Source organism: Ahaetulla prasina, chromosome 1 (genome assembly GCF_028640845.1).
Source record: "Ahaetulla prasina isolate Xishuangbanna chromosome 1, ASM2864084v1, whole genome shotgun sequence".
NCBI lineage: Eukaryota > Metazoa > Chordata > Lepidosauria > Squamata > Colubridae > Ahaetulla > Ahaetulla prasina.
In genome coordinates, this window is record NC_080539.1 from 273,021,147 (window position 1) to 273,044,467 (window position 23,321).

The window sequence follows — 23,321 nt, forward strand, 5'->3', positions numbered from 1 at the left end:
TCTTTCTAGCTTAACATACAGCTAGTCTTCCAACCTACTATTAACCAGGAAGAACCCTACTTACCTTTTCCTGAATCAGCCAAGGTCAACTAGATGCACTATCTACTGAGACAGAAAACGTAAATAAGAAACTTTAAAACAGGTGGGAAAATTATAGTTGTGTACTGTAGATGATACTTGCTACAATTTCCAGCTGCCAAGACCCTACAAAGCCAATGAGGAAGAGTATGGATAGGGAAATGTCAGGATACTCTAAACCAACATTCCCTGACCAAGTGAGCACCAGATATGCATGCTACATTTCTTACTGTTTCCTACCATAGAAGTTTGTCTTCAGATTTAACAAAAAAATAGAAAGGCCTGTCAATTGTGCAAATGCAGAAAAAGGGGAAATATATACTTAGGAAACTGCAATGAGGATGTTCATTCATTCATTAATTCAACCAACCAACCAACCAACCAACCAACCAACCAACCAACCAACCAACCAACCAATTTCTATAGCCACCCATCTCTGACAATGGCTCTGAGTGGCTTACAATTTTTTTAAAAATGTGACAATTAAAAATCTAAAACATTTCAAAACCATAAAAACACTAAAAATATCCAGATTAAATATACATACTTGGCCAGTTTTGACCCAAGACAGATCTTTCTTGGTTGCTCCTCCTAGAATTAAGAAGTTGCCAAAAAAGAGGCCCTCCATTTCTTTTGAAACCCAAAAATCTTTACTTAGGGTAAGCTTTTAATTTCCCAAGTCCCATCTGTTTTAATATCCTATGTTATCAATATAATTTTATATTTTTAGCTATATTTCAGTTAATTAACGTTTTGTTATTTTTCAGTAAATAGGTATGTTAAAAAAATCCATTTTATGTGTCTCTGACCAGATAGTCTGTTCTCCACACTACGTTACTTGACCACATTCTAAAATTTGGGAGTCCTATCAACTTTGACTATTACTATTTGACACCATTATGTAGTTTAACAGATTAACAGTTAATTTGTTAAAGGTCATCTAGTCCAAGCCCCCCGCTCAAGCAGGAGACCCTACACCATTTCTGACAAATAGCAGTCCAATCTTTTCTTGAAAGTCTCAAGTGATGAAGCTCCCATAACTTCTGAAGGCAAATTGTTCCATTGTTTGATTGTTCTCACTGTCAGAAAGTTCTTCCTCATTTCCAGGTTGAATCTCTCCTTGGTCAGTTTCCATCCATTATTCCTTGTCTGGCCTTCAGGTGCTTTGGAAAAATAGCTTGACTCCCTCATCTCTGTGGCAGCCCCTTAAATATTGGAACACTGCTATCATGTCTCCCCTGGTCCTTCTCTTCACTATGCTTCCAGAGGTTATTTAACCACAAATCCCAGCTACTCTCACCATTCTAGTTGAGGCTACTGAGAGTTCTAATTGAGCAACATTTATTCATATCATTTCCCAAATACATTAAGTGAAAGCAATTTTGACTATAGTTGTCAGCTTTGGAACTGACAATAGTAGGGATCGAAAGTAGTATTTGCTCAGTTTTCTGACCTCTGTTCCAAAATTGCCTTAGGTACCGTGCATCCTGTGGGTGGAGGTACCACTTGCTTTGCCTCAGACAACAAAATGTTATCGGCCAGTCCTGTCCAGAAATGATACAAAATGCCTTTAAAACGCAAAGGAAGTCTGAAAATGAACAATCATCATTTTTTGCTTCCTTGTCGGTTTATGGGCAAGGCTCCTATCTATGAAGACAGAACAATTGTGATCTTCAGTGTTTATTCTATGCCAATAAAGCAAAATCTGGCAGAATAAAAATCTTAGTATGTTCATACTAAAATTCCTCTGTGTCATACATGCCTGTGTATGTGGGTATAAGCATAATGGTTATCTAATGGTTTGGGAGCTGAATGCAATGCAATGAAATTTCATTTTAATGTATGCTGATTAGTTTCTCTTCTCTTCTCTTCCTCTTCTCAATGTGTTCTCTACAGGAATTGTTATTATATGCACAAACATCAAATCACATATGAGTAACTCAAAAGATTCTGAAACAATGTTTTTATTTCCAAAACTCAAGTATGTGATGCTATACAGTACAATACTAGCACACCTGTGCAAAGTCTTACAAGTTTTAAACAAAAAAATAGTGACGCTTGAATTCCTCCTACTTAAAATACCAGTGCTGTGCACAAGAAACAAATGTGTCTTGTTAAAGCCAAATAAATAAATATTGCACTTCAGGGGGGGAAAAACCCCAACCAATCAAACCTTGAAATAGCACTTATTTGGTGCAAATGGAGTAAGATGATCTAGTCAATTATGTGTATAAATCTTATAAATTTGAAAATATAAAAATGTCTGTGTTTTGATGTACTGAAACAAGGATTTGGTTTTTAAAAATTATTTTTCACAAAAGAGGGTTACTTATTTGTTTCTCAGTCTGCCAATAACCACCAATGAGCTAATTTTAAGCGTTATAATTATAGGTGACTTCAAATCCTATTAATGAAAAAGTAATAGTCTGGAGATAGCTGAAGAAAAAAACTTTTTGTCTAAGTACTTCGCCTTGTAAAGACAGTCATTCACTTTGCATATAATATTCTACTCTATAGGATGAATCAATTGTTCCAACATTTTTTTATTTGCCCATTAATTCTTAATTTGAGTAAACATGTTTAACGTTTTGTTTATAAAGCATTTTACGATCTTTTTTGTTACATGAAATGAAAACTGTATTGTAGATATATCTTATTAGTGAAGTTACTTAATTCAAAGGACAGCAATTGATTTCATTCCTCAGCCTCTTTCATTCACTCTTCCAGTTTGACAGTCAATAATACACATTCTCACTAGCCTTACTCAACATGCTTAATGCCATTATTTTATTTACCTATGGCCCTTTAGAGATTGATCCAATGCTAAAATTATACACCAAGTTATGTTGAGCATCAGTGGTAGCCGCCTCACTTATTAACCTCTAGGTATTCAAAACTACTTAACATAAAACTTGCATTATGTATAACATAAAACATAAAATTATGTTTTTTGGAGAAGCTTCTACTTCAAACAATTTCATACCTATTTCCTGCTTATTATATTTGAAGGACAGCTATCTAGTAATCTAGGGCTAAATTTTTACTCTGGGCTCTGCCTTTTTGAACTTCTCAAGGTGTAGAACAGAATGGAAGATTTTGTTTTTCCCATATTGGATCTCTGCTTTGCGATGTGCTTCAGCCTGAATGCTACAGGAATATTCTGACAACATTGTAAGTGATAGGACCAATCATTTTATGCACAATCGTTCATTTGTTTTTTGAAATTTGGAAAATGTGAAGATCCACATAAGTACTTTTAATAAGTGCTTTTAAGCCTTAAAGAGGTTTGTCATACCCATTTAACAGCTATGGGGGCAAAAAAAACCTCCCCGCAAATGCTGCTAGAACTTGCCTCCTTTTTCATTCTGGATTGGTGGCACCATCTAGGACAGGGGTGTCAAATTCACAGCCCGTGGGCCAGATGTGTCATGTGCTGGCCACGCCCACCCCCGGTTTAGCAAAGAGGGGGGGAGTCACAATACATCACGTGACGACAATGTGATTATGCAGGTTTGACACCCCTGATCTAGGGGATTCTGGGGACTGCAAGCTGCCTATTAGCCTTGGACCACAAGTCACTCACGTCCAACCACATGAGGTAGGACGGAACCTCACCCTCATACACACTTAAAAAAAAAAGTTCATATCCTGAATGTTTTTGTCAAATAGCCCCTTTCGTACACCAAATAACGCAAGTCAATTTGTGAGAAGAGCTCTCAGCATGCATCATGTTTTTGCCAAGAAACAATTTTACAAATTAGTAAAAAATATGCTCAGTATTTTTAAAATATTTTCAGTAGCTGAAATGAACCAGAAAGGAATGCCTGAACTGCGAGCCGTTCTTTCACTCTGATCTTTAAGCACTTCTATTTGTGCTATTCAGTTGACTTTTACTTAATGCGCAGTTATGCCTGCAATTTGATGTTTCCTAACTTTGAATTGTGTCAGGAAATCTATTTATACTTTCGGGAACAAAAATCTTCTGTTCTGATTCCAAGGAGCAGAAATCACATATCACCCAGCATCTCCTGCCAACCTACTAAGAAGCTGTCTTTTGTTCCAGACATTTAGATTTAATTGTGTATGTTAATGTTCACTACAGAATATGAAGGAGTTTTGCTGTTGAGGTGTTAACAGCATTTTCACACGATTTTTTTTAAAAATGAGAAACAAACCTCAGCCTGATGTGTATATAACGATAAACCATAACAGGGTTCATTGATCATACTAAGCCAAAGCCAAATCAAATCATGGCTTATTTTGTTGTGGGAAAAAGACCTCCTGGTTCACCAGAATAAAGAGAACAGAGATTAGGCAAATGTTCACATTCTATCTCTTAAACTACTTTTAGTTTGGATTTTAAGATCTTAGTTCTGAAATGGCAAAAATAAGGAGGAAACCCTAGGTATTTTATTTAATTGATTAGTACTTTGTAAGAATGCCCCCATTTGTCATTTAAAACCCACACCTCCTTGCCTTGCTCACCCTCACACTTCACCAGAAATACAGTTCTTCAAGTTTGCTATACAGATAGTCCTTGACGTACAACAGTTCTCTTAATGACCATCTGAAGTTACAAGGAGGAGTTGAGGAGCCATGGTGGCGCAGTGGTTAGAATGCAGTACTGCAGGCTACTTCTGCTGACTGTCAGCTGTCTGCAATTTGGCAGTTCGAATCCCACCAGGCTCAAGGTTGACTCAGCCTTCCATCCTTCCGAGGTCAGTAAAATGAGGATCCAGATTGTTGGCGGCAATATGCCGACTCTGCAAACTGCTTAGAGAGGGCTATAAAGCAGTGTGAAGCAGTATATAAGTCTAAGTGCTATTGCAATTGCTACAACAGCGCTGAAAAAACTGACTTAGGACCACTTGTCACATTTATGATCATTGCAGCATCCCAAAGGTCATGTGATCAAAATTCAGAAGTTTGATGACAATTTATAATGGTTGCATTATTCTGGAGTTATGTGATCAGCTGTTGTGACCTTCTGACAAAGTCAATGGGGAAACCAGATTCACTTAAGAACTTAACAACTACAGTAATTCACTTAACAACTGTGGCAAGAAAGGTCATAACATGGGACAAAACTCACTTCACAAATTTCTCACTTAGCAACATAAATTTTGGGTTCTGTTTTGGTCGTACGTTGAGGACTATCTGTACTTATGAGGCAATGGTTTGCAAACTGATACATACAACACGTTGCCTGAATTTACACACTCAGCAAAAATTAGTTTGTTTTCATCGGCCTATTTTTGGACCGAGGTGTGAAATCTAGCCGACTATGGTTTATTCCATAAAATGCAATAAAATAAATATGGATTAGTATGATCTGTGAACCTAACTATTACTACAATATTATTTCATCTTATTGGAACATGGTAGAACTTTACAGATGTAGTTTTTGTAAAGTTTCACTTTTAAAAAAAATGTAATTAACAAAAAAACATGCCCCTAGCCTGCCTGTCACCTATTTTTTGTGGTGAAGGTAGAAAGGGTCTTGTCTCATAAGTATGGAATCTGCCTATAACAAAACATTTCAGAGTTTTGCAGTTTTAGCATTAGCTCATCCCTGTGACTGTGAGATCAAATGCAGATCTCTAAGATGTTAGTGAACAACAGCCAAGCTGAAATTGATAGGAAGAATTAATGCTAACATTTATATAGCAGGAAGTCTGTTGTGACATTCTATAGAAGGAATGGACTTCACATTCCACTGATGAACTTCTCTACCCCAGGTTTTGATCGACTGCTATCTTGGTATTTCCCATACAATTCTTCCAATATTCAGGCACATCAATCAAATAACAATTACCGTAACAGAGAAAACAAGATTTATTGGCTGGCGTGGCTGGATAATTAAAAACCACAATGCATTCACAAAACTGATGACACAAAAGAAACGAAGCAGTGGGTTGTTGATTACATGTAACCATCACAGGAGTGACAGCACTCTGCATTGTTCATCTCAAGTTTTGAAAAGGTTATTCCTGTTGTCTCTTCAATGGGTTCTCCCTCTCCCCACCCCTCCAGCGTGATTTTGTTACTGGTCATGTTGCAGTCCTGAATTTCCCCAAGAGTACCGATGGGCAGCAGAGCAGGCAGGTTTCACTTGGGCTCCATCTGATCTCTCCGTATAGGAGAAGAAGTAATTGTATAAACAGGAGGTTCCCAGCACTACAGCAAAAACTGTAATAATGGCTGCTACAATCCAGAGCACATTCCAGTGTTTATGCAGTTTGGGATACAGTATCTGTACATAATGGATAACAACTTCAAGTTTGCTGTAAAATGAAGTGGGGGGGAGGAGTAAATAAAAACAATAAAATGAGGTTTTTTTGGAAGCATTCCGAATCACAACCTTTCTACTCCCTACAATGCTACCATCTCCTTTAAGACTCCGACGTAATACTTGATTTATTCAGTCCTCTGTTGAATATAACAACTAGGGTGGTCAGTATTATGGCAGCAATTCTTCTTCTTTATACATTTGGATTTTCTTGTTTGCTCAAATCTAAGGATTTATATAATATACAAGTCTCTTTCTAAAGTTTATATTAATGGCATTAGAAAGAAAAATGAAGTAGCAATCTAAATAGCAAATACAGAATCAGTGCTACAGTCAAAAGTTATTACGTATTCAAAGCCACCGAAGTTCTCAATGGCTGTAGTGACTTTATAATTTAAAAAAGCAACAACACAAAGTACAGAATAACAGAGTTAAAAAGATCTTTGCAGGTCTTCTAGTCCAACCCTCTGCTCTAGCAGGAGACCTAAATCCAACATTCATTTTATTTAGCTAATTTATATAACCACCCATTTCACAAAAACATCTATAGAAATTCAGACAACCAGAAGCCTAACACAATATCACAAAAACTACATAAACATACTCCCTTCCTCCCAATGATTATATGAACTGAAAGATTTCTCAGAATTTTTTTTAGCAGTATTTGACCCAGAATTATGCATTTCATCTTCGAGAATGCCCCTTACTACCAAATCTTTTTCTAAGCAACTTGTTATGTTTTGTTTTTAAAGTAACAGATGAATGATCCGCAAAATGAATTAGCCTGCCTTGTCACCCAGAATTATTTCTGTATATGTTTCTGCAATATTGATGTCAAACCTTCTGTTTTACAAATGCAAAGAAGGGTTGCCGTGTTTTGTTTTAGTTTTGTATTTTAAAAAAAGAGGTAACAGAAAATAAACTACAGTACTTTAATCCTGATCCTGATCTGTTCAATTGTTGGAAATTCCACATAGGAATAGCTATTTAACCAGAAAAAAATAGTCTCCTTTACATTATGAATAAGCAATGTCCTTACCTCTGTGGCTTGGTACTCTTGTCATTTTCCATGGGCAAAAAATCCTTGAGTTTTTCATGAATTTTCTCTTCACTGTCTTTCAGCTCTTCACTTTCCTTGTTTTTCTTTAGGCCTTCCTGATAGCTGTAAGTATAGATTCATGATAAGATTAGAGCTGAGCGAACCTCTCTGAAATCAATAGATTGACTGATTGGGGAGGGGCAGTTCAGATATTTCCTAAAAGGACTAAAAGGACACAATTTGGAATTTTTCAGGGACAAGGAAATATTTAATGAACATTTTAGACCTCCCTACTTTTATAAAAAATTATATAGCAATAACTAGTGTTGGAAGAAATGTCCATCTGGGTTCAGTTCCAAGTGGGGAAAAAGACACTGGAAACATGGAGACTGCTTGAAAAGATGGTTTAATGGTGGTCAGGTTCACATGGCTTGAGTTCCTGAACAGAAAAGGGCGAGGTGCTGTGCGGGCCCTGGCTTTATGCTCTCTCTAAGCTTTGAACTTCCTGGGGCACAGGAAGAGTATCTTGATTGGTTGTCAGGCTCCAGAGGGTGGGGGTCTTAGCTAGCCTTGCTGGCTGATATAATCTTCCCAGGTGTCATGTGGTGAATTTCTGTTGCTAGATGGGTCCTATTGTGTTGCAGATGATGGTCCATTGACAAAGGTGGGGGGATGAGTTTCTGCCTCTGGGCCATTGATAAAGGTGGGGGGAGGCAGGAAGTTGCTTTGTCTTCAAAACATGTTTCTCCATTTCTTATCCAGGGAAATATAATCTTCTGCCCTTTTTAATATTTCCTAAAATACTTCATTCTTCTAGGAGAGGGGTGGGTGCTAACTTCCTACACTAGTATGTTACTAGTGAACTGAAAATTGAACACAGTTTGGGAAACCACAATTCAGTTCAGCTCTATTCTTTTGTGCCACCAAATCCATTGGCGAACTCAGAATGTTACCTCCTTAAAAGAAGAAAAAAAGAGTAGAATCGATTTCTTAATTATATTGTGTGTCATTTCTCTTTTTGGACCCCTAGTCCATAAATTGTTGACTTCCAGAACATTGAAATTCTTGATATATAGATGATCATAGAACTATTTCCCCTGCCACATTTATTACTTGGTCCATGGGTTGCAAAGAGTCAGACATGACTTGGCAACTGTACAACAAATTTATTCATTCCTGATGTATGAATTCATGGACCAGAATAAGGAACTGTACACCTTCAGAAACAAAAGCAGCAGTGAGGATTCAGTTCATTTTTATAAAGCCTGCAGCCGGAATATTGATGGGGATATGTGGTCTCTAAAATCTAATCTGATTTTAGATCTGGGGTTGAAGAAAAGATTTAAAATACAGTATGTCGCAGAAGTGAGTACACCCCCTCACATTTTGTAAAAATTTAAGTATATCTTTCCATTTGACAACACTGAAGAAATGGCACTTGGCTACAATGTAATGTAGTGAGTATACAGTTTATATAATGGTGTAAATGTGCTGTCCTCTCAAAATAATGCAACACACAGCCATTACTATCTAAACTAGTGGCAACAAAAGTGACTAAACCCCTAAGTGATAATGTCCACGTTTTCACCCTTTGTTATATGCTTCCTCTTCTATTTTGGCTTTTGCCTCTGGGCTGATTTCTTCCAAGCCACTTTCTGTTGATCCTGAAGGAGGTTGCTCACAATCCAGGTCGCTGTTTGGTTTTGCACTAAGAGATTTAAAAAGAAAATGATGCATCATTATTTGGGTTGCATATTAGGAGCATGAGGTATCTCTCCTTCCTTCCTTCCTTCCTTCCTTCCTTCCTTCCTTCCTTCCTTCCTTCCTTCCTTCCTTCCTTCCTTCCTTCCTTCCTTCCTTCTCACCTTTGGGATTGAAAGCCTAAGGCTACAAAAAAAAAAAAGGCAGAGTTTTCTATAGCTATTTGCTGCTATTTTGCAGCCCAGATACAATACTCCTAGGGAAGGCTAATTTCATTCGCATAGCATTACAAAAACACCACCTAAGCCAACCAAAATTGGAGAAAATGATGAATTTTACACTTTTGATTAGATAGAACATGATTCAGCAAACATTACATGCTTTGTACTCTGAGCAAAATTAGAGAAGATAGATCAGGCCTACACTTTAACCCATTTCTGCAAATTGTCCAAGTAAAACTCACCCAAAATGATATATAATTTATGTTTTTCTCCAAGAACAAGTAACTCATGCAGCTCTTATTTAAAAAGAAGTTTAAAAAAACAACAACCCACAGGAATACAATCTAGCTGTTTCTCATCTTGTCCAATTTATTTTATGATTGTACCAAATATTCATATCACAGCTTCTTGGGCCCATTGTCTCCTGGAGGCATGTATAAAAAAGCAAAAATTCTTGGGAAAGTTTTTCCTGGGAAAGTCTGTTCTTTACATTTAGGAGTTTAAACATTATTTAGGCAACAAATTCCCACTCTTAATCCTCTGTCAGTTCCTCCTCCTCCATCAGATGCAGCCAGTTCTGAGAAGATACCTATTTTATATTACTCATCTTATCTCACCTGGCCTGCTGTGCTTTGTACCAACATACAAAAATAGCTGCACCCCCTTCAAATAATAACTAACACAACTGACATGCCTCAAATGAACCCCCCCCCCACAAATTACTGTTTACCAAGCTGATTGTTGCTTGAAGAAAAGGAAAGGAGAGATTGGGTTTAATAATAATAACAGAGATGGAAGGGACTTTGGAGATCTTCTAGTCCAGTGGTCACCAACCAGTGGTCCATGGACCACAGGTGATCCGTGAGAAAATTTTGGTGGTCCACAGAAAATTATTTGTATTTTTTATATTGCACTAAATACTATTTATCTTTTTAAAAAATTCATATTAGTGGTCCGCGGGATTTAAAATTATAAATTTAGTGGTCCTTGAGGTCCGAAAGGTTGGTGACCCCTGTTCTAGACCAACCCCCTGCCCAGGTAGGAAACCCTACACCACTTCAGACAGATGGTTATCCAACATCTTCTTAAAAACTTCCAGTGTTGGAGCATTCACAACTTCTTCAGGCAAGTTGTTCCACTGATTAATTGTCCTAACTGTCAGGAAATGTCTCCTTAGTTTTAAGTTGCTTCTCTCATTTTTCCTCAGGACATTCTGCTACTATAAAGCAAACAGAGAATCTTAAAATGTCTTGCTGTAATCCTCTGTCTCTTTCATTGCCTGAAAACAGTTGAGTCACACCATGCCAGGAATGCATAAACTATGATATGGGGACTGCAGATTGCAGAAGATGGCTGCTGAGCCCCATTCATCATTTCTCCCCCCACCCCCGGCACTTCATCCATTTTTGGAACAAACTACTCTTGATATGCCAAATAAAGCCTGGTCAGAGGTTGCCCATTCCTGTTCTACTGCAGGGAAGAGTGCTGAATTGTCAGGAGAGTTAGAAATTTTTAACAGAATACAAGTTGTAAATCAGCCTATCAAATCTCACAGAGGTCTGACAAATAGTCCTAATACCTGTACAGATACATTAAAGTTACAGTATTTTATACCCAGTTGTTTCAGACCTGAATTCTTATTGTTTTCTTAAAGATAAAAGTAAAGGTTTTCCCTGTTCAGTTGTGTCCAATTTTAGAGGGTGGTGCTTATCTCCATTTCTTAGCTAAGGGAGTCAGCATTGTCCGAAGATGCTTCTGTGGTCATGAGGCCAGAATGACTATATGCTGAAGCACATGGAACACTGTTCCCTTCCCACCAAAGTGATACCCGTTTATCTACTTGCATTTGCATGCTTTTGAACTGCTAGGTGGGCAGGAGCTGGGGCAAGAATGGAAGCTCATCCTGTTGCCCAGCTTTTGGGTCTCAGTTTTTTTAATTACTGAGCCATTGTGCCCCCTTATTGTTTCCTTCAAATTTGCCCTTTCTAATAGTCTTTGTTTGATAGGTAGTTGCTCATTGTTTGTTCAGATTTAAATCACATCCTGTCATCCTTATTTTTGGACCTAGAAGCTTTTTGGACCTAAAAGTCCCACTAAGAACATGACGGTTTGCCTTAATTTGTACCAGAGGTGGGTTTCAGCAGGTTCTAACCAGTTCTGCAGAACTGGTAGCAGAAATTTTGAGTAGTTCGGAAAACCAGTAGTAAAAATTTTGACTGGCCCTGCCCGTATCTATTCTCTGCCTCCCAAGTCCCAGCTGATTGGGAGGAAATGGGGATTTTGCAGTAACCTTCCCCTGGATTGGGGAGGGAATGGAGATTTTACAGTATCTTTTCCCTGCCATGCCCACCAAGCCATGCCCACCAAGCCATGCTATGCCCACCAAGCCACACCCACAGAACTGGTAGAAAAAAAAATTGAAACCCACCACTGATTTGTACATTCATAGTTACTTCCACCATAGTTTGTGAATGGTAGAGTTTCTTCACACAAAGTCCTTTATACAAGCACTTACAGTTCATTTATAGGCCACCCCATTAACTTGAAGGAATTTCTTAGGAGTCTTTGGTAGTCACACAAAGAATCATCTCCATAGAATATTATTGACTATACTGTTGCTTTGTTTGTTGAAAACAATTATTACTCATAAGTAACTCAGGCTTTGCCAAAGCCCAACTGTTGTTTCTTATTTATTGAGACAACTTATAAGTTCCCCAACTATGGCTTATATATAAAAATAGGCGGGAAAATAAAAACAATAAATTATAAGTGATACAAGGACAAATGTAAAAACACTTCCACCCACCCACCCCAGGTACTTGTAGTTTATTTATTTATTTTGAGGGAAGCAGGTTTTCCCCCCAGATTCCAGTATTTCTTTTCCCTCTAACTGAAACCTGTCTTTAAAAAGAAACCCCAGAACTTGTCATGGAGAGAAAGAAGTACAGTAGACATAAAGCACTTTACTAGGAGCCTTTGAAGCATTATTTTGTATTAGTTTACAAATCACTAGTCATAATTCCAAAACGTCAGCAGAATCTTTTTTTTTTTTTTCAAATGTGCTGTATTTCCTGAAGATGACAAATTCTTTGTCCAGGGAAAATAACTGCCAGTATAATACAGACTTTCTAGGAAATACGTTCATGCACTGTTCCAAAACATAGAACATCCTGTATTCCTAACAGCATTCTTTTGACAAAACATGACACTCTTGGCTTGGCTATGTTTTGGAAATGAAGGAAATAAAAGATATTTAAGCATCTTTATGCAGGAATACAGTAAACTACTGTATCATTCATATTATCTTGGAATGATTTCAAATGAGACTTAATGTTATATTATATTGCTGCCACTATCAGTGATGTAGTTTATTTATTTAAAGGTCCCACCTTTAAAAAAGTGGTCCTAATCAATTCAGCTTAGCAGCTACTCTCTCTCACACACACACATCTAATCAGATACCAAAATGAAAAGATCTTTAGCCACAAGAGGAAAGCATTTTGTTGTTGTTGTTGCTGTTAGTTGCAAAGTCGTGTCCGGCCCATTGCGACCCCATGGACAACGTTCCTCCAGGCCTTCCTGTTTCTTCCATCCTCTGGAGCCTGTTTAAGCTCATGCCTACTGCTTCAGTGACTCCATCCAGCCACCTCATTCTCTGTTGTCCCGTTCTTCTTTTGCCCTCAATCTTTCCCAGCATTAGGCTCTTCTCCAGTGAGTCCTTCCTTCTCATTAGGTGACCAAAGTATTTCAGTTTCATCTTCAGGATCTGGTCTTCTAAAGAGCAGTCAGGGTTGATCTCCTCTAGGACTGACCGGTTTCATCACTTTGCAGTCCAAGAGACTCACAGGAGTCTTCTCCAGCACTGTAGTTCAAAGGCCTCAGTTCTTTGGCGCTCAGTCTTTCTTACCTTGTCTTAAATACTCATCAATGGAGATAATGGATCTCTACATGGGCAAAAGTTAGTCCTCTCACAAAGACATCTGATCAATCAGGTATTGTGGCACATCAAAAATTTAAGAATCTTCCTGGTTTTGCTTGCATTACTTGGATTTCTGTCCATGTTGTTAAGTCATGGTTTTAAAATCATAGCAAATATATGTAGGAATGCTTCCAACTTGGCACGGTTTTAATCTGTGCATTGACTTATTGATTGAGTGGACTGAGCCATTGCAAATCTGACTGAAGTTCATGCTTTGAAGTTTGGCTTTGTTCTGGAAAGCATCTTCTTTCCTCTCCACTTCTCTCCTCTCCTCCCCCTTCCACTTTCCCTTTCCCTTATCCATTCATTCATCCATCCATCTTCTTTTCCTCTAGCTCAAAATTTTGATTTGTGTTCATCCTTGATGTTTAAAAGGCTCCTGAAGAAAAGTGAAATAGCTGGAAAAGCAAGATATATATATAAAAAAATAAACATAAAAATCTAAAATGTGTTCACTATATCTGCAGTTTCCAGGAAGGTGGTCAGATTAATCTTTCATCAAAAGAAATTCAATGACACTTTTTACAAAATTATTATAGGATAAGCTTTCACTGGACATGTTGAGGTCACCGACAAAATTTCCTGAGATGACTGCTGATACCTGGGTATTATTCTTTAATTGTCAGATTTGCCTCTAAGTGTGTTTTCGCATAAAATATGGCAAGTTTGTGTAATATAAGATCTAGTAAGCACTAGAAAATGAGCAGCCTGTATGGACTGCTTTGTAAAAATATGATAAAAGGAATTGATAGGAAATAGCAGATTTGGCATCTGAATCTAGTGTAGGATTTAATTAACTACTCTATATTTCTACTACTGTTGCTAGTTAATAGGGGATCTAAATGATGTAGTGTAGATGTACTCTATTAAACTCTAACAATCAATTAGAAGCTGAAGAGCCATCTGTGGAGATTTTTAAAGTTGGGTTTCTGCTCTGAGCAAAATATGATGTGATTGAATTAAATGAGCCATTTTAACTCTATGTGTGGGACGTAGCAATTAAGAAACAGATACAATCAATGCTGACTTGAGCTAGTGACAGAATACCATGAGACTATGAGTCTCATCACAGCATGAAGCTATAATCTTATATAAATTAATTGGATAGTTAATTCCCAATGAACTCAATTTCTCTCTAAAACACAAGGTTTTCATGCATATGACATTACTTTATTCCCCATTTTTAAGGATTTAGTCTTACATACCCTTTTTTGTGTGCGTGCAAAGTTGGCCTTATTTCTGAACATTCAGACAAAGAAACTGTGTACGCCCAACCATATTCTTTTCCTAGAATACTAATGCAAAAACAAATATTCTACCAAAAAGATAATTATATTTGTTCCTCAAAATATATATTTAAGAATAGTAATACAGTTGAGCCCTTGCTGTATTACTATTTACCATATGACTATATTTATTACTGTATGGATTATCGAGCTGTATTATATTGCCTTGCTTTTTTTTTTTTTAAAAAAAAGAGATATTTTAATGCCAGTTAAAATTGTCTACTGTATAAATCTTAATGAAATGAATATTCATGTACTCACTTCTCTGTAACTACAGGTAAGACTGGAGTTGATGTCAAATTGCTTCTTCCATTTGATGATTCAGACTGTAAATAAATATATTCATTCAATTTCATTCAAATATCAAAGCATAAATTGCATTTAATATATGAGAGTACTGTGATCACATGAAAAATATAATCTGTGTGTTTTCCAAATAATTAATATCTAATAGACAACAATTTCAGTATAAACTAGAAGATTGAAAAGTACTTCCTTGAGAGTTTTAAGACACTTTTTCACCCAACTGCATACTTATATTTGTTTGGAGTATAAATATAATCATTAATTTATCATGAACCTTTATATATGCCAGGTTTAGAATATATGGTATTTTTAATTAATTGAAATCAAAGTTTTATTCTTTAAAAGTGTATTTATATATAATTTTTCAACTGTGAATTTTACCAGGGAAGATGACACCAAAGGTACGGGCGACTGGCTAGGTGACTGGCCTGGGAGCTCAAACTTTGAAACAACAGCAACGCTGACTCTCCTTCGAGGCACCTAAAACAAAAAAGCATGTTATGTTTCAGTTTAGACATTTATGATAGTTTCATGAGAAATACAACTAAACAGATTAGAACAAAACACGCGGAAAGGAAACCATGGGACTTCAGGATACAGTTGCTGTACAACTCCATAAGATTCACAAAGTAATTTTATTGTAACTTTCAAGCAGCGGCAATAGTTTCTACGGCTCCATAACACCTCTCTAAAAGAAATCTCACAGAATGTAAAGTGCAGGATAGTTTTATACATGTTTATTCAGAAGCAAACTTAATTGTCTCCAGTGGAGTTGGTTCCCAATTGGTGCCTTAGGTCTGCTATTTCCGATAGCTAAGTTCTTAATGTAGTGGCTTCCTAAGGGCCAAATTATATATTATGTTAAATTTATGTTTTCTTTGAAACACTTCACTCTTTCCATTTCTCAATCACTATCCTGCCTCACACTGTTGCAGCAGTAAAAATCTCACGTCTTCACCCAATACAAATTTGAACAAAAGGAAACAAACAAACAAACCCAAAAATCTAAGCAGCCCGGTGCTTTGTACGTTTCTTGTACGTCTCATCCCTTGCCTAAGACACAGGGGAAAGTGACAGTGTATCAGCAGTTTTACTTCAATCACTTTATGTGGGCTTGTGAGGGGGAGAATAAAATTATCATGCCAACATTTCCCTCAGGCTAATATTCCAAAACTGGGAGGAAGGATGAGACAACAATTCTCTCAAATGGGGAAACTATCTTCCCACGTTTTGCAGACCTCCTGCATTTTCGGATAAAAATCAACTTCATGGAACCTTCATTCTGCATTGCAGCTAATTTGGAAATAAGATCACAAGCTGGCTTGCGAGTGTTGTAACTCTTTGGGATGAAATATCCTACCTAGGACACCATGAGTCTTCTCTTAAGTAGTTGCCTGATTCATCTTATTGGACAAGGAGAGTTACAGAAGAGCACAGGTTTTTTTAAAAATAATAATAATTATTATTATTATTATTATTATTATTATTATTATTATTATTATTATTATTATTATTATTATTATTATTATTAAATTTACATTTATATCCCGCCCTTCTCCGAAGACTCAGGGCAGCTTACATTGTGTAAGGCAATAGTCTCATTCTATTTGTATATTTATATACAAAGTCAACTTATTGCCCCCCCCCAACAATCTGGGTCCTCATTTTACCTACCTTATAAAGGATGGAAGGATGAGTCAACCTTGGGCCTGGTGGGACTCGAGCCTGCAGTAATTGCAGGCAGCTGTGTTTAATAACAAGCTTCTTACAGCCTGAGCCACACCTTTTTAGACTAAAGGTTTAGTTAACAGATTTTACAGTATGGATACTTATGCAAATAGTGCATTAAACAGCTTATTAAAATTGGGAAACATACCTTTCCAATGGAAAGAGACATGGATCTTGATGTCCGAGGCACACCGTCATCTGTTGCAAAATATAAAACAAAATTGAATGGAGAAAATAGTGGTAGAAAACGCAAAACATATTATTTAACAGACTGTTTTATATTGAAAATAAGGCTCATATCAATCAACATAAACATTATTATAAACTATGATAAAATATTGTTACGGTGATCAATATGGATTATCATTTTGGTTGAACCCAAAGGTGCTTTTTCAAGAGGTAACTAGGCTTTCCGTTTTTTTCTTTGAAGATGTTTCGCTTCTCATCCAAGAAGCTTCTTGGATGAGAAGTGAAACCAGAAAGCCCAGTTGCGTCTTGAAAAATCACCTTTGGGACAACCGTGACCTGGATGGCTGAGAGTCCCCATAGACATTTTTGTTGAATGTGTTACAATCTCAGTTTTTCTGAAGATACTTAAATCAAGATTTAAAAAAAAAGAAAAATACAGTATTATTTAAGTGGAGTTTGATTCCAGGTGACTTCATAGCTATGGCCACAATTCAATAACAGCTTTACCACTGCCTTCTTTCCATGTTATTGTTCACTTCTCATTTTAGCTCTGAGCTCTGGAATTCTCTAGTAATCTCTAAAACAAATACTAACCAAGCCTGTTTGTACTTAGTTTTAAAGCCTGGGGCTCCCTCCCGCTAAATCAAGATGCACAACTTTATTCAATAAATAAATATTCTATTTATCAGGTATTTTATATACACAAGATGTCCCAAAGGCCTCGGTGCAATTTTAAGATTTCTTAAAACTATGGCAAGCATCTTGGGACATTCCATATTATCTTTAACTATGTAGGAGAGCAAATAAAGGTTTTACATAAATGCAAAGATGTGTTTAAAATCTCAGGATGTTTTACCTGGAGAACCATAGCTTCTGCTGGAATTCTGATTAGCAAGTTTCTTATACTCCATGAGCTCAGCATGATCCTTTTCATATGTTCTTTTTAAATTCTCTACATACTGCATCATAACTTCAGTGGCCTTTGACATACGTTTTTCCTGGAAGAAATAGATAAGAACAACACACATAAAGGTATATTTTCGATATCAAGGAAATAGCAGTACAGTAGAACATCTGGTCATGAACACTTCTGACCATGACCATATCAGGTTGTGATAAAAAAATTCAATTTTTTTCTTGCAGCTGATTTCCCTTTCTGCACCATTTTTTTTGTAAGCATCAGATTTCCAAAATTAGGTTCAGGTCACGACCAAATTGGTTTGCGACCAAAGTTATGGAACGAATTATGGTCATGGCCAGAGGTTCTACTGTATATAACAATTTTTAGCTATATGATTTTACTCAAAAGGAGACCCTGCCAATTTGGCACATATTGTAATGAGAATGCCATTGTATAGAATGTCATTTTTATTTTTTTATTTTTTGTTATTAATATTCAAATAAACGTTCCTCAGGGAGTGACAGTATCCGAATTCTGTCTTTAAATCTATGACCCATTAAGGGCAGAAGCTATCATACTATTCAAGGTGATTGCCTGGATGCAATCTGATCCCAAATACTCTAAAAGTATCAGATATTCTGAGATCCTCCATTTTGGAGGCTAGATCTTCAGGATCAACAATTGTTTATGCCAACTAAACCACATTTTTAAAACCTTTCTATTATGTACATTTTTCTTGCAATCTACTGATTAGTTTACCTTATTTAATCAATTTATTCTGTGTGAATCTTCATTTACATTTCCCCTGTATTAGTAAATTGAATGCCTTCAGTCCGAACTTGCTTAAACAATAAGGTTATTTTGGATTGTAAGAAATTTTTAGATCTATGTTCTCACAAGCCATTTGACTATCGGCTGGAAAAAACATCTGCCTGAAACCTTAGAGGTGGTGCTAGTTCGTTAAAAAAAAAAAGAGAGAGAGAGAGAGAGAGAGACATAGCTAGCCTAGATGGACCAAAAATTCTGTTTAGGCTGTTCAGACTTGTATATTGTTTTAGGATTAGCCTGTTATCTGGGTTTCGGCCTTTTTTTTAAGCTAGAATCAGTCATGGATTGACCAATAATCAAGTCAGAGTGAGAATATAGACGGTCTGCGTCAAGTGCCCGATCTTCGGACCTTCCGTCGTGAGCTCAAAACATATTTATTCATTAAAGCGGGACTGGCATAATTAGTGATGTATTTTAATTGGGTTTTTAATATTTTTTAACTTTTTAATTTAAATTTTAATAATCGGCCTTTAAAATTTGCTCTTTTTAATTGTTGTTTTAAACTGTATATATCTTTGTTTTTACTTTGGCTGTACACCGCCCTGAGTCCTTCGGGAGAAGGGCGGTATAAAAATTTAATAAAATAAAATAAAATAAATATAGTTAACTGGCAATTTTAATGGTTTTTACCTGACGAACAGCGCCAACAATTTCAGCCCGACTGGACAGTCTTGAAGCCAAACGATGAAGCACAGCAATGTCTTCCAATAATTTCTGGTACATCTCTCTATGTTCAGAATGATGCCACAAGGAAGCTGAAGACTGAAACAGAGTATTCCATATTAACTATATTATAAATTAAAAATATTATTAATTAATTATTTTTTAATCTGAAAAGTCAAAGTGCAATAAAGCCATAAAAGGATAATTTGCAATAAACATAATAAAATGGCACCCATAGAGTAAGTTTTAATTTGTTTGTAAAAACTTAAAAATACAATGTAACGTGAAAGGGGTTTCTTTTATTCTAAAGATACTGTTGACAGTCAACATCCAAATAACTACTTAAAGGATTAGTCATGAGCAGGCTTTTATCATCCATTTCTCTTACTCTCACTCAGAAAATCATAAAGAATAATCATCATCTTCTAACTATAATCTACTTGCATTTTGCACTTGTTCCTTCAATCCAATATTAACGTAGAAAATATAAAATACCTGAACAATATACTTTTGTATTTTTAGTGTAGTGTTAGAATTTTTTATCTTGAAGAGATAAAAGATAGGTCTTCATGATTAGAATTTAAAATGTTCTTATATTTTGCCATAAGCTTGATAGTCAGAAAATATGTAGACTCCCTTACTCCATTTAGGGAAATGTATGTTTTGCTGAATTAATTGCTTAGCAATACTTTTCCTTATTAGTAGTAGTTGTTAACTCCAAATATTTGAATTCTTAGGCTCTTTTTTATACATAAAAAATGAACATAGCCAAAGTTTGGATCTAAAATTTAGAAAATGGCTTCATGCTTTCACAATTGAGAATTTCTTAAAAGGTCAAATGGGAACTGTTAGTCAGAAACCATGGCAACTTTTAATATACTATGTCAATTATTATTACTGCTAGTGCAATCAATTTTCTTAAAAACGGATAGTACTTCAAATTGATGGTAGTTGGATTTCAAGAAATCATGATCCAAAACAACTGAGATGGGTGGATAGATAGATAGATGGATAGATAGATAGATAGATAGGTGGGTGGGTAGATAAATGGATGAATAGACATACAAACAGATAAAGAGACAGAAAATAAGTTGTCCATTCCACCCATTTACCTCTTTTCACTGAAGGCCATTTCTGATCTTATACAAATTCTAGCGATAGTATGTTCATGACGGAAGAAAAGGTCTTCAGGATGTTAAATATTCAAGTTTCGTACTGTTTTGAATTTGAAATGGGCTGTCCTGATTATTCCAAAAATGTTTGGATTTTGGAGTCCATCATGGAAGCTCCTGGCATGACAATCACTCTCTTAGACCAATTCACCTCACAGTGTTGTAACTCATAGAGGAAGAAATTCTATGTACCCTGCCTTGAGCTTCTATATAAAAAAGGCAGGACAGAAATCTAACAAGTAACCTATTGAAAATTTTAAAATACATAACACAGAACACAACAAAGGTTCCCAGCATGTTTTGTCTTACCGTAACTGCTCCCCTGAAGTTGTCTAATTCCTTCTCTGTATTTTCTTCAGCAATATTTCTTTCCCTTTCAGCCTGATTCATTCTTGATTCCAATGTATAGCTATCATTTCTGAATGCCAATGAAAGTTGTACAAATACATTCTGTTGCAGGAAAATAAAAATTAATTGAATCCTTTCATTAATCGAAGGAATTAATTTCCACCAACAAACTTTACATATTGGCTTTTCAGGGGAGTCCTGTTCCCTACTCTAAAATATTCTACCTATATATCTAGAAATGGGCTTAAGGTACCTACAACAACAACACGCACATCACACTTGCTTTATATGATGTAGGGTGGCATTATAAAGAAGCTGCTGTGGCAAGATGAATTATATGAAATGTTATTAATCTGCAGACTCAATGCCTTTGCAAGAGACCATCAATATAATTGCTATAGCTATCTTCCATCTTTTACACACTATATATAATAGACAAATAAAAATTAATGTAAGAAGGCAGCACTATTCTGACAATAAAACAAACCTTTTAAAATACTTAAATAGCTTTTAAACATTGAATTTCTATTTTAGTTATACCTTATAATATATTAGGAAGATCAACAAAAGTTTTCACTATGAATGACTCTGGTGGCAGGTTCTATACTGCATCCCACCGCTATAAGATTAGTGTGCTGACATTGTTCCACAGTTCTTTTTATTAGGAATAATCTCAGATTGCACTGTTATAGAGACAAAACTGATTCTGAATTTAATAACTGCTGCAAGATTATTGATTGCACAATATTGGAAGAAAGAAGACTTACCTACAATTGGAGAATGGATTAGTAAAGTATCAAATTTAGCAGAAATGGCAAAAATTTCTGCCTACTTGAAAGACTGTACACAAGAAAAATATATATTGGAATGGAGGAAGTGGATTGATTATATTCAAAATAAGTATCAGATTAAAAAATATCAATTAGTTTTTGAGTGAAGTTAGGAATTATTATGTATTAGTTTAAGAAAGAAGGGAATTGATAGTGTGATGGTGTGAAATGGAATATGTTTTATGTTATATTTTAGATTATGTTTGTTAGTTACAATACCCTGTATTCTGTTCTGGGAAGTCTCGGGGAAGGAGGCGGGAAGGGAAGACTATAAATTGATTGGTTGCCATTGTACAGGAATAATGGTAGAATTAAACAAGTTGGAATGGTGTAATGTCGGGACTGCTCGGCAAACACTCCCGAAGGAAAGGGTAAGGAAAGAGGAGTAAAGAAGGAAGAAAGTAGGTAGGTAGGTGGGTAGGGAGGAAAGAAGGAGGAGAAGAAAGGATAGGAGGAGGAGAAGAAGGAGAAGATAGAGGGTTAGAAAGGATGGTAGTGAGAAGTGGGAAAGAGGAGGGGAAGTAGGAAAGCGAGGAGAAGGTGGTGGGGGAAGTTTAAGAAGGATGAGAAGGGAAGAAAGGATTAAAGGGGGGAGTGGCAGTCGAGCAGCCCTGACTGAGTATAATTTGAGTATAGGACTGATTGTTGGATAAGTGATTGTATTGTACACTGGTCAAATTGTGGGAATTATTATGGAAAAATAAAATTTTTTTGCAAAAAAAAAAAAAAGATTAGTGTGCTGACAGAATGGATGCTCCCCTCTCTAAAATATCTATATGCTGAATGCCCAGTACTTGTAGCCTTTGACTGATTATAGCTACTGGAGTACTAAGTAATTTGTGCTTGTGCTATTTTTCTATGGTTTACTGTATTTTTAAAAAAAGTTTTTTTACTTCCTACAATAATCACCTGCTGTTATCTTTATATAACCACCAACTTTGTTTCAGAAAACTTTAGAGCAGCAAACCTCTTTATGCATTTCAGTGTAGAATAAATATTTTTTAAAAAAATGTCAATACCATTTGGTTTCCAAAAACTAGGCTTAAGGTGAAGAATTTTCTCTTTTGGAAATAAATCATTCCAGTCTGTCTGGCAATAACAATCCTTCCAAGTTACATCTTCCATAAAATTCTAATACTTTAGCTGTAGTACTAAGTGATGATTTTCAGAATTTTGAACCAGTAGTTCCTAAATTACCTTTATTTTTTGGCTTTAGGTCAAATCAATTCTGTTTAGAACACAGTGCCTACTAAGTGAAAATTGCCATGTTATTGGCTGCTTTTTCTATTACATTTTGTCAAATCAAGAGCCTCTATAAAGAAATGAAAATGCTTTTTCTGAACTAGCAACATTTTTAGCTAGACAGCTAAATAAATATAGAAATGTGTGAAAATGCTAATATTTGGGTAAAGTTTTTCTATGTACAATCAGCAACATTTATTCTGTGATATAACCCAGCATCCTCCAGCTGTGTTGAAATTATAACTTTAAGAATTCAGGAATTACAATCTCATCACAGCTGGAAATTCCAGATTGGGAAAACTGGTTAGATAAAGTCTCTTGCAATTAAGAAAAACTTTTGATGGTTTCATGGACAAGTCTGTGTAGTTCCCTTAATTAACCTATGAAGTGATTGGTTGTTTTCAAATTCTGGGATGTTTTTCTCCCTGATTCCCCAGTCTACTTTGCATTAAGATTTTTTTAATGGTCTTCCATTCAAATGCTAAAACTTACTTGCTGAAGCTGAATTTTTAATTGCCAAT

At 36.0% G+C, this 23,321-nt stretch overlaps 1 protein-coding gene across 2 annotated transcripts in view; it reads right to left on the minus strand.

Annotated features, from left to right (window-relative positions):
• Nucleotides 1–521: 521 nt before the first annotated feature.
• Nucleotides 522–23,321, minus strand: part of IRAG1 (inositol 1,4,5-triphosphate receptor associated 1) — an 87,762-nt gene continuing 64,962 nt past the window's right edge. For both annotated transcript variants that reach the window (XM_058159918.1, XM_058159908.1), the window contains 9 exons: nt 20,690–20,830; nt 19,176–19,307; nt 17,673–17,814; nt 16,776–16,825; nt 15,281–15,379; nt 14,855–14,919; nt 8,995–9,114; nt 7,407–7,529; nt 522–6,362 (listed from right to left, as the gene is read on the minus strand). In XM_058159918.1, coding sequence (XP_058015901.1) covers nt 6,122–6,362; nt 7,407–7,529; nt 8,995–9,114; nt 14,855–14,919; nt 15,281–15,379; nt 16,776–16,825; nt 17,673–17,814; nt 19,176–19,307; nt 20,690–20,830 — 1,113 coding nt within the window. In that variant the 3' untranslated portion in view covers nt 522–6,121. The remainder of the gene's footprint in view (nt 6,363–7,406; nt 7,530–8,994; nt 9,115–14,854; nt 14,920–15,280; nt 15,380–16,775; nt 16,826–17,672; nt 17,815–19,175; nt 19,308–20,689; nt 20,831–23,321) is intronic.